Below are 12837 nucleotides of genomic sequence, written 5' to 3'. Positions count from 1 at the left end.
GGGAATATCATGGACGGATAGAGTGACTAACGAACGAGTTTTGCAGTTAGTAGATAAAGAGGTCGAGGTTTTAAAATTAGTTAAGAAACGCAAACTACAGTATTTTGGTCATATCATGCGAAACGAGAAGTATGAACTCCTTCAACTCATAATCCAGGGAAAGATCCAAGGGAAACGATCATCCGGACGGCGACGTAACTCCTGGCTCAAGAATCTACGAACATGGTTTAATCAAAGCACTCGCTCATTATTCCGCGCGGCTGCATCTAAAGTCCGTATAGCCCTTATGATAGCCAACCTCCGGTAGGAGATGGCACTGCAAGAAGAAGAAGATAGGTTGTTTGCCACCAACGAAGTAAAAAAAAAAAAAACACTTAATTTTATGGCCACTTGTTTCAAATTTCCTTTTTTCCGCATTTGAGTCGTAATGTACTCGCACTATTATTTTTCAATTCAGTTTTCTGCATAACAGATCTCTGTTCTGAAAATATTGGCGTTTACCGTAGCTCGAAAATGAATACTTAATTATGCTAACCAATAAACACTGCATAATTATGTAACCGTAACCACAAAGGCAACTGGGCTGTGATGAAATTTATATTAACTTAAATTTATACCCTCTTATTCATAAACGTACTCTAAAGTTATCAGGCCGATAAAGTTCGTTTGTCCTTTTTTATCAAACCAATACGTCGGAAAGGGACAAACGAACTTTATCGGCTTGATAACTTTAAAGTACGTTTATGAATAAGGGGGTTAATCTTTAACGTTATTTGCCCAATAAAATAGTCATTACGATGTCAGAGATTCTTACCTTCCCGGGGTATAGAAACTTTTTTCATTGCAAGTTCTCCTGTTTCTCAAGCTAAGTACCAAATATTAATATGGATTATGTTTCAAACTGTGAAATATTGCAACTTGAAACAAAATGATTTGATGTAACTGGTGTTACCATTCTAACATAGAAAATGTACTTTTGTGAATTTTATTATTTTCTTTAATAATTCAATTTTCATGTTAGATATTAAAAGTTAATATAGATAAATTTGATAATAAGTAGATATAAGCTATACATTGCACGCCCATGTCGAGTATGTGTTGGGACATGTGAATGTCATATATTACATTATAAATACCTGTTATCTTCTGTACACAGTTTGTCAATAAATTATTTCTATTCTTTTCTATAATATCATATTAAGAATGTAATTATAATCATGTGTATAGATAAATTTCAAATAGACTTTCATTTTTCATTCATTCTAATCTTAGTTTCAAATGTTCAAGTGTTTTTCTCTAATTGCAGATGTCCTAATATGGGTTGGTCATGCATCGTGGCACGCGTCGTGGCCTTCTTCCTCATGCTCAACCAAGTCTCGGGTCTCACGTCCGACATGTAAGTTACTAAGTACATTACATATGTTCTTCCTTTTGAGAGTTATATATTGCATAGACCAGGTTCCATGCCATAGCTTACCTGCTTGTTCCCAAGTAGTGCTTGGCCTAACAAAACCTGGCTCTCCAGGCTCAGCAACTTCCTATGAATTGCAATGGGTACTGCAATTGTGTCTAAGGAATTCAAGTTACTATTAGGTATTTCTAATTCTCACTTTCATCTCTTCGCAAGTGTAGAATGGTGCAGTTCCACGAAATATCTGTGATAACACTGATAACTTAGTGAGGAGTTGCTTGACAAACTCGAGCGGTTGCAAAACTTGTGTATCCGTTACATCTATGGTTTGCGTAAGTTTGATCGCGTATCCCAGTTCCGATCTCAGCTTGGCTGGCTGCCGATTCGCCGTCGTCGAGACGTGCATGTCCTGTCACTGCTTTTTAATGTCTTATTTAATCCGTCTTCGCCACGCTACCTTTCTGAAAGATTTAGTTACTTGGCTGCTGGCAGTAATCACCGTTTGCGATCTAGCGCCAATCTTGCTCTTGCAATTCCACCCAATAAGACGCGGACATACAGAAAATCCTTTTCTGTCTATGCCGCTAAATTGTGGAATGAGATACCGGTGTCCGTGAGGCAATCCCAATCTGTAGCGGCACTCAAGAATAACCTTAAAAAACTATGGCTTTCCGACACTTAATTTTTTTTTTTTTTTTATCGGATTGTTTTTTTTTTTTTTTTTCTTTTCTCTCTTTTTCTTTTTCTTTAATTTTTATCTATTTTTTTTTTTATTGTCGTCTTGCTTTGTGGTTCGAATTAATATCCATATACTTTTTGGTCTAAGTACCTATATAAATATATATTTTATGAGTATTTGTTTATTTATTATTATATTATTATATATGTATATATTGGTGTATTAATGTAATTGTATATGTATATATTTGTTACCATGTGTATACAAAATTTGCATTTAATTCTTTTAGTGGTTGTACATTTTTGAATTCGTCACTCATCGTTAATTCGCTTCTACTCATTTCCTCAAAGGTTGACTGGAAGAGATCCCATTAAGGGATAAGTCCGCCTACATTGTATATTACTGACTCTGTAACTGTGTCTCTTTTGTTTCCTTTATGTACAATAAAGCTTATACATACATACATACCTATATCGTATATATGACCGATATTTTATCTTGTTGAGGTGATCTGACTTTGCAACAGTTTCGACCCAGAATGAACATCTCAAGGATTTATCCCGTTCCGAGTTTTCCTTTACCGAAAAGCGAATGGTAATATCAAATACCACGTATCTAACCAGTAAACCGTCGTATTTCTTTGAATACAGCTCTAGTAATCCGGAATAGTCGGGTCGTATCCCACGTTATATGGACGATTGCAGTGTTTTCCACAATGTAGGGAAATCGCCCTTCGATCTTCAACCGGCTTTTAACTGGGAAAGGCACCTTATACAAAGGATTTACTATGTCTTATACCCCCAAAGACCCTTAAATCCAATACGTTTTGTGCGTTTCTCACTAAAAAAAATAATATGTAGGAAAAAAAGAACACCGAAATATCATTTTGGTTGGTTTACTATATGTTGGTAAGTACCTAAAATTGTGTATGTAAGAATTAAATAACTATTAACAGAATCATATACTCATAATACTATCGACTGATAAATTTAAACGGAACTCCTACCAATAAACAAACCCTAGGTATACGCCGCTTTTTGCGGTCGACTGCGATATCGACATTTCGATCTAATTGAAATCGAGTAGTTCGCCTCGTATGGAAATATAGCGCGGTAATGAAAATAGCTGGGGCAGAATTTAATTCAGGCTACACAGAGTAATATAGAAACGAAATTCATTCATATTGACTAATACCATGAAAAGGCGAGTGGCGAGCGTCGAAGCGAAGGTAACGCGGTGGCCGCTACAGGCTCGCCGAAGCGTTAAGTTCCTCGCTCCATTTATAGACCCTTTAGAGGGGCTATGTAAATCATCTGTGGAACTGTAGCGCCCCTCGTGTTTATAATTAGAGATTATAAGGCTGGGACTTGCTGTGTAAATTGGAATGTTGGTAATTCTACTACTAATATGTAAATATGGAATAAACTAAATATCACCTTATTTATATAGACATTGTAAGTTATTTTGTTTTCTTGTTACGGGCCAAACAACATGTTATAGTGTTATAGTACTTTAACATTGATTTTGCCGAAATATCATTTTCTACTTGTTTGGTGATTATTGTTATCAAACATGTTACGTGTATTTTTAGATGTTGTTAAGCCCAGCCCTCTGTTGTGGCAAGGTAATGGGTACTAATCTGAAATCAATACCAAGTCTGCCATTTCGCCTTCTCACACACTTAATTTACCGTGATAATATGCGTGGTAGATTGATGTTTGTTCAATTTGTAAACTTTTTTTTTTGGCTTAATTCAATTAGGTAGGTAGGTGCATACTGAACATGAATGTGTAGTATAGAACATTTTTTTTAAATTATTTCCAGTTTTGCAGCGGGAAAGTCGGACAAAGAGATATTGGACAACCTCCTGAAAAACTCCCGCTATGATAAAAGACTGCTTCCTCCCGTAGACGGTAAGTCTATCTCCATACACATCATCATATATTAGCGTCACTCATTAGCTGTTTTTTGTTTTATTAGGATATTAAGATGAATGTAATAATTGCAGATCCAGAATTTTGTTGTGGTCTAACATCGCCCAATGACTCTCTGGCTCAAAATAGGGTCGGCCTGTCATCGCTGCGGCCCCGCTCGCACAATCGCGGTGCGTTGTGTTTCATGTTTTTGAAAAGAGAAATCCTTCCATGTGGAGCGTCTTGGATTTATTTTCTCTATCTTAGAGTCCTTATGTACTAAGAGCCTACCTTAATTGTTTGCACGCTATTTATGTGTTTAGGATCCGTTCCCACGTTGGCTTCTTCTTGCGGTAGATACTTCTTTATCTGTGTATATTATTTTATAATCACTTTCTGTTTCATCCATGCACCTTGTTCTAAATGTGTTAGTTATGCACACTAATTAACACTAAGAGGGTAATTTAATTTTATTGAAGGATAATTTAATCTTTGTTGTAACGTAATATAAACTCGATTAGATAGGCATCGTTGAGTGACGTTTTAACCCAAATTAAATGAAAATTCCGTCGGACAGCTCAAACATTTCAGTAGAGTGCTTTTGTTTTGTTTTTCGCTTTGTTACTTCCTACGTTTTCTCTTTTCACAAACATCAAACACAAGCCGTTTAATAATATTATTCTGTATTCGTTTGTCTTTTAAATCTCGGGTCTAGCTATTATTAATTTCAATTATTATTGCAACGTTTTCCAATTACCATGCCTCTTACTGACAATATTTTGAGTAGGCACTCCTTAGTTACATTTAATTATTTGCTGGGGTAAGACTACAATTAGATATCAGTGTAAGTTTAATTATTGTCAAATATAGGTCCTTGCACTTAATTTAGTCACTTCCTAATGTCTATACATATTATATGAAACCTATAGATAAGCCTAAGTGCATGTATGTCTACTTATGTCATGCAGTTATGTTCTGTAAGAATGACACTATCTTTGCTTTTAGATCGATCATGTTAAGATTTTCAACTTATGCGTATTCATTTTCAGGTGTCCTCACCGTAAATGTTAGCGTGCTACTTCTTAGTTTAGCATCTCCAGACGAATCTAGTCTTGTAAGTAGATGTCATCCCACTACCTATAACACACCTGTTCTGTCAAACGTTAAACAACAAACTGTACGAGGCTAATTTTCAAAACACTCAAAGCTATAAACATTTAGCTGTAGTTTTCATGGCCTTGATAAATAATTAATAATATTCCTTTATAACTGTATCAATATTACTTATTTAAATTAGAATTATGTTTTTTTTATTTAATTTTGATCACATACATACATACGCTAACAACATATTATACGTTTCAGAAATATGAGGTAGAATTCCTTCTGCAGCAGCAGTGGTATGATCCGCGACTGCGCTACTCTAACCAGTCTCACTACGATTTCCTCAACGCCATCCATCATCACGAGGACATCTGGCTTCCTGACACCTACTTCATCATGCATGGAGACTTCAAGGTCAGTTCCATACCTACATCATACATATATCAACTAAATTAATCAGTGTAAACCAATTTTTATAGTAAATTGTTTCCACCATGCTCTCGTCTGAAGGAATTTTCCCAGCACTCATGGGTATTTATGACAAACTAGTAAAACGCTTTCAACTTCATTGGCCTTCATGTATATATATTTATGCCTTTTAAATTCATTTAGGGCTCACACAGGTCGTAAAGTGCCATCTCACACATGCTCTCACTTTTTATTGATATTGCATTTTACTTTGTGTGATTGTGTTTCAGGACCCAATAATACCAATGCACTTCGCGTTGCGTATCTATCGTAATGGCACTATAAACTATTTGATGCGGCGGCATCTAATTTTGTCCTGTCAGGGGCGGCTCAACATCTTTCCTTTTGATGACCCATTGTGTTCATTTGCCTTAGAAAGTAGTAAGTAGAACTCACAGAGTGGTTCACTAATATTTTATATTATTTTCACTATGATCTACCTGTTACGACCAAAATCATACCTGTAAACGATTTTCAGTATCATACGAGCAGTCAGCAATAACGTACGTGTGGAAAAACGATGAGGATACGCTTCGTAAGTCGCCATCATTGACGACTTTGAACGCGTATCTAATCCAGAACCAAACCATCGCTTGCCCCATCAAAGCGAGTTGGAGAGGTAAGCAGCCTTCTGCGCAACCACGACATACCAACATCGCTTATTACATCATTAATTTATACATATACAATAAAGATTACCGTTATTTAAATTATGTAGTTTAGCCTCCCGATTTTTTTTCTACGCACATCCTTACACATTGCACAACAAAGGGATAAGTGATGTTTTTATATTATATTCAAATTCTAATTAACTCTTTTCAGCTTGGTCTTGATTTCTGTTAAAGGTTATTTTGAAACTTTATTTCATGTAAACATAAGTAGACGCTTCTAGACTGTGAAAGTTAATAAACCTTAGAATATAGCTAGCATGTCATTTAGTTGTTTGGTTCAGTGAATCGAAACAGCCGTTTAACCAAACAGTTTTTTGTGATAGTAACAAAGTATGCCCCTATAACAAGTAGTTTTAAATGTTAGTGAGTAAAAATAATTAGAGTATAGAATGTAAGATTGTATTAACGTCTTTGCAAGCAGCTGAGGGTAATTCACTTTACGAAGAAGACGAAGAGCTGACATGTAATCTTTGCCAGAGACGGTTTGAGGAGCAAGGTACTGAGCGCTGGACGATCGCGCCGGTCCGGTGCCGTCCGGTCTTTTACAGTATTATTCCGCTTATGTGTGAGTAAATGCGTTGTTGTGGCCATGTGCTCGATGCGATGCTATCGTAACCAAACACATGGGGACTCGTAACAGCGTCTTGTGGAATTTAAGGCCCTGACTGCTACAGCAGTACAGTTTGGTTGTTTCATTTGCCGCCACAGTCCCAACAATTTTGCAGGAAAAAGATCTATTATTTTCCTAGCCATGAAAAGTTGTTCTGTTGTTGTTCTTTACGTATCGCTGCATCTCATTTGAATAACATGCAACATTGGTTTTAAAAACTATAGTGTATTTTTCATTTCAGTATGTATTATTATTCTCTATTTACTTGTATCCTTGCAACTATGGCAATGAGTGAAACAACCAACATTCATTATTCATCCTCCATACCCTTGCACGTAGTAAATTTGATGTACTGAATGCACGTGTTTGAAATAGTTTGCGCTCATGTTTTTGGACAAACCACACTTCATGAAATGTCCTTATACATTGAACACTATGCGCTTTACTCATACATACCGGATAGTATTTTAGTTTAGTTGTTACATTAAATATTTTTGTTTGACTTGCTAGACATTTGGTGTTTACTACAAGACCAGAGACTGAATGGAGTTATTTGGAATATGTATTATTCACACCACCTCCAACATGTTATACTTATCGTATACATCAAAGTGTAAATGTTATTTAGTTTGATGTGCTAGTTTCCGTAACATTGTTAACTCCACAGGTAACTACAGCTGTCTAAAGGTCGACCTGATTTTTACAAGAGACCGAGCGTTCTACTTTACTACAGTATTTATTCCTGGGATAATATTGGTGACGTCCTCGTTTATCACGTTTTGGTTGGAGTGGAACGCGGTCCCTGCGCGGTCCATGATAGGTAACAACCCGACGTGGCAGTGGAATGGCGGCTGTACTATACGCATCTTTTCTCCTTAGCATCTAGAAGTCGCTGGGGCTGATTGTAACACGCTAGCTCTCATTTCGGACAACGGTCAACTTTCGCAATGCACTTATAATTTCGTTTCTTATTTTTAGATTATGCTTGCTATTTCTAGGTAATTACAGCTGTCTGAAGGTGGATCTCATCTTCACACGGGATAGATCATTTTACTTCACTACAGTTTTCATTCCGGGCATCATTTTGGTGACCTCATCGTTTATTACTTTTTGGCTGGAATGGAATGCAGTGCCTGCTAGAGTTATGATAGGTTGGTGTTAAATTTATATTACTTTGATTTAGTTACATGATTCCATTTTTTGAATGATATACCAGTAAAAGATCTTCATTCTCGCAGATATCAATATCGAATTTAACTTTAAAACATAAAATGTAGGTACCTATGCGTAACGTAATTATTGATATAAAAAGTCATTAAAATCGAATACAGTCTTAAGTCATATATGAGTTACCTACAAATTTAACATAATTCTACCTGCAACTACAGCAACTTTCAGATAATTAGGTATGATATGATATCATTAAAATGAATGTTTAAAATGTTTAGTAATGGATATTTGGATAATCTAGTAAAATTGTAGGTGCATTTTAATATTTAGACACTTTATTGGCATTTCACACACATGCTCCTAGTTTATAAAACAATCATTTACACAATACATTTTTATACCACTCATTAGGTATTATTACATTTACAGTAATTGGCAGATAACTAACTCATGCCAAGTTAGTCAGTAGTTATCATCAATTCTCACTAGCTTTGGCCGGATTATTTCATATTTAACACTATTATTTTAAGCAAATTAACAGATTATTCTATTTCTCCATTGGTGTATTTCGTAGATAGTCAATGTCTAAATTTATTTAGATGTACATGCATTTGGCCTTGCCTGTTTAATGAACATATTTTTTATAAGTGTCTTAGCAAAGTTGATATATTGTATCCATAGCTTACATAGTTTAATATACATGTTTAAATGTTTTATCTTAATGATCAAATGTTTATTTGCGTACTTAATACTTTATAATCGTATGCTTACTTCTTTATTTGTTTATTATTCCTAATTATTTTATAAATATCTAATACAAATCTCGTACACAGGTGTGACGACGATGTTGAATTTTTTCACAACATCAAATGGTTTTCGCTCCACCCTGCCCGTGGTGTCCAACCTGACGGCTATGAACGTTTGGGACGGCGTATGCATGTGCTTTATATACGCCTCGCTCTTGGAGTTCGTGTGTGTCAACTATGTGGGAAGAAAACGGCCTTTACACAACGTCGTCTATAGACCAGGGGAGAATCCTGTTACTCAGGTGATTATCAAATGAATGTCAGATGTTTTGTCTCTTTGACGTGGTTTTGTGTTCCCAGTTAAGATTTAAGGTCACATATGAGAACGATTACATTTTTGTAAGTATGAAGAACAATAGAATAATTTTGTTTCATGTCGACCTTAAGTCTTTTAGTGTGTCAATGTGTTATAAACTATCCACAGAATTAGTTGTATTGAGTATGTTGAACGAATAATATAAATAGGCATATTATAGGCCTTACCTTTCATGATAAAAGCACTTCAAAGTAACACATTCGTTTTATATTGTAAATCAAAAACCTACATTTTAAATACCTACATAAGTACATACAAATTACAATAATCCGAAATGCATAATTTACTAATTTGTACATACACTTTTGTATAATACCTAGTAACATTGGAAATAAAGTAATTATTTCCTTAAATCTGCAACTTACATTCTCTTTAATCACAACTAGCGAGTATACATATTTTTAAAAGCACAGTGTTGAACGCAAAATATTGTTACATTATTGTAAACGAATAATTGAAACACAGTGATATCAATAATATTACAAAATTTCCGACTTACATTTCCGCTATTGAGCCGTTTTTTATTTTGTGGTAGAATTTATATTTCGTCAGATTTTAAACTAGCCAAATGTATTCAAAACTAACCAAAAGTAAAATTCGGCTCACTCACATAAATAATTAACAGCTACACGCTTGTTAGTTTGTTACATCAGAACCATGTCAAATTGACTGTGTTGACGTTTCAATAAGTAGACGTGTATTTTATTTATCTATTTACTCTTTGCAATGTTTTCCCTTTTAAATAATATACTTATATAATTGGCACCATCTTCTTGTAATATTTTTCTATTTATGTTGTTGGTTTTCAAAAATCCGTTATATGGAATCGCTCAGTCATCGAGCTTTCAAGCACTAATTTTTTTTTAATAATTAAAAAGTATTAGAGTAGGTAATAATCGACAGAAGAAAAAAGTTCGACTTGGTGTACATTTTTATATTTTAACTTAGTTACGGTGATTAAAACAATTGTATAGGTATACATTTATGTAATAATATATCTTATTCTACGCATACATCTGCTTTAAAAGTATTATTACAGTACATCTTATACTTTTACCGACGCGGTACTTTTGACACACCAACAACACAGATTTTTTTGTATCGGCATGCTCACAATCAATGTTCAAAATTTACCTTTGCATGTATTTCCTTGACGATTATTGTATTTCGGGTAGGCCAGACGTCATCACATGGTTTCATTTGCAATCGTATCAGTTTCACGTCACTGAACAAACACAAAGACTATTTTGTGTGGCCTTATTCTCATCGATAACTCATTCATTCTTAAACCGTCATCATATTCGCTAATAATTTCATCAATACAGAAAACATTGCAAAGAAGTTCCGCGAATGTCATCAACACCCGTAAGTCCCGTAACCGCCCAAGATATATCACATTTTTAAATATTAATATTTGTAATTCCCTGGCCACCACAGACTAGTCCGTGTTCACGGTTGCACATCGTAAGACCATCTGTCACGAGTGAACAAAATTGTGTGTGTGATGTGTTCACAGCGACTGCCCGCAGTCCTGAGCAGAATTGGCATTATACTGGCCAGCCCCTTGGTAAGAACATTCGCCGCATTCATAGGCACCTTCCAAGCATTACACTGTTATATTTCTTTATTTATTGAAACAGATCCTGAATGAGTTTAAGCTAATAATTTCTGATACGTAATGTGTTTAAGGCCCAGTAGGTTCATGTTCTTCTCTTACTCTCACTGAGCGTAAATGCGAGGGAACTGGATGTGAGTTGCTCAGGTCAGCTTGAATCATGTTTTTTTTAATTTGAAACTTTCGTAGAAATTTTTTTATGTGACTTTTATACCCAAGTTCGTGACTCTTAAATATCAATCGAGCGAAAATAAACAACTCTGGTTTCGATTTTTATACGTCCATGGAGAAAGGCCTCAAGATTACAAGTTGAATTTTTGGCAGCCGTAACAGAACAAGCGCTAAGTCTTTCAAAAAAAAACCCGTTTCTGAGCCTACTGCACCTTAATGTGAATTTACAGTTATGTTAAAAGGCAATTTTGAAGTATAAATTTAAGACAACAATAACCAAAATTTCACTGAACGAAATATAACATGTCTTGCAATATCACTCTTACTCCACCAAAGAACCATCGCACGAATTAGGTATGCATGCGTTAGGTAATTTTATATCGTAGTGATTGTGCATTCATATATTTTATATTTTACAAAATGGTAAGTATTATTGTATTTATTACTAAGACTTAAACAGAAGATGACTATGAAAACATAGAGATATTCACTGAAATTATTTCTAGACACCTGCTTCGTCTTCGTTAATAAATAAGGTGATCCTGCTCACATGCATGTTACACAACAAACAATGATACTTTAAACGATGTTGCTTACTCACTATATCAAATCAAGTTTTCATCTAGAGTTGGTAAGCCGTATTATAAAAATATAATCTTGTTCAGGCCTAACAGTATGTAGAAACGTTTCACGCCGTTTAATTACACTACAAAGTTGCTTCTCTGAAATACGACTCATTTTTATCTACATTAAATAGTTACAGTCACAGCTTACAATTTTTCTATTATCTACTTACTTATTGGTACTCATGCGTACATAGGCTGACGCAATAAAATTAAGCAAACAATAAGCAAACATGCAACATGCTTTTCATAAGCTTTCTTTAAACTAAGAAGCAAAGTGAAGTAGATTTGTATAAGAGCAATAATAAAGCTTATGCAAGCCAAATATCACGAAAAATCGAATTCAGTCAGCCTGATGCTTAAGCTAAAAATAGTTGTAAATTTATATAGGAGGCGATGGCATTCCTACAATGGGCTAAATCAGATGCGAACGAGCCAGAGACAAGCGGTGCCGTAAGTGATGCCACTGAACCGTTCAATGTATCCCTCCTCATCACCGTATACCTGATTCACGAAACTAACGCATGATTTTTCATTTAATGCTGCTATGGATCGCTTCAGCCTGTAAGTACCAATGATGACCAATCAATATTTTCAATGTTTATCATCCAGCCCATTATAATATTTATTTTCATATTCACAATTTTTGCATTATGTATGTCAATTATTTCCCCATTCCCAAAATTTGCTGTATAGTGAATGATGAGACGTGCATAATAATAAATGTATATGTTCTTGTACGAAATCGTAAAAAATGCAACCAATCGAAGCCAATGAAGTTAACCATAATATTTGCATCATATATAACATCAGTCATTGTTTTCAGCATATTACTGTGATCATTAATGGAAATTGTCCTTTATTAATTTCAGGGAGACAAAAAGAGAGAGTCGACAGGTGCTGCCGACCTAGTGTCGTGCACTACATGCACAGGAGCACCAGGTTCCTGCACACATACTGCCAACAATGGAGGAGTATCCGAGGTACTTAATGTTCTTTCCGAGCTCTTTAAAATAAAACTTAATCTGATATTTAAAATTGTTGTTGGATTGCCATCATCATTTTAACAACTAACTTCTCGTAAAAATGTGAGATTCAGTCAAAGGCATCCATTCTATGCTAGCACCATGGGTATTCTCTCATTCATAACATTTGTCACATCACAACACATAACATCCCAGTGTACAAAGTTCAAACTATGTGAAGTAAAATATTTATTTTTCAGCTGTAGTTAGTATTCCGTCATTGCCATTATTTATCGTTTTTAATTTATTTATTTC

General features: G+C 35.0%; 1 protein-coding gene across 1 annotated transcript in view; it reads left to right on the top strand.

Moving 5' to 3' along the window:
* The window catches only part of LOC125224751 (glycine receptor subunit alpha-4), a 107116-nt gene that overhangs the window by 92335 nt on the left and 1944 nt on the right, over positions 1-12837 (top strand). Inside the window, exons 3-16 of the mRNA XM_048128202.1 lie at positions 1307-1396; positions 3915-4003; positions 4099-4194; positions 5053-5117; positions 5369-5521; positions 5806-5956; positions 6054-6194; positions 6668-6742; positions 7524-7676; positions 7855-8007; positions 8860-9074; positions 10665-10715; positions 11948-12010; positions 12430-12540. Of these exons, the coding sequence (XP_047984159.1) occupies positions 1317-1396; positions 3915-4003; positions 4099-4194; positions 5053-5117; positions 5369-5521; positions 5806-5956; positions 6054-6194; positions 6668-6742; positions 7524-7676; positions 7855-8007; positions 8860-9074; positions 10665-10715; positions 11948-12010; positions 12430-12540 (1596 nt within the window). The 5' untranslated portion in view covers positions 1307-1316. The remainder of the gene's footprint in view (positions 1-1306; positions 1397-3914; positions 4004-4098; positions 4195-5052; positions 5118-5368; positions 5522-5805; positions 5957-6053; positions 6195-6667; positions 6743-7523; positions 7677-7854; positions 8008-8859; positions 9075-10664; positions 10716-11947; positions 12011-12429; positions 12541-12837) is intronic.

This window comes from Leguminivora glycinivorella, chromosome 3, assembly GCF_023078275.1.
Source record: "Leguminivora glycinivorella isolate SPB_JAAS2020 chromosome 3, LegGlyc_1.1, whole genome shotgun sequence".
NCBI lineage: Eukaryota > Metazoa > Arthropoda > Insecta > Lepidoptera > Tortricidae > Leguminivora > Leguminivora glycinivorella.
The sequence above is the reverse complement of the archived record's forward strand: the minus strand, read 5'-3'. Positions and strand labels throughout refer to the sequence as shown.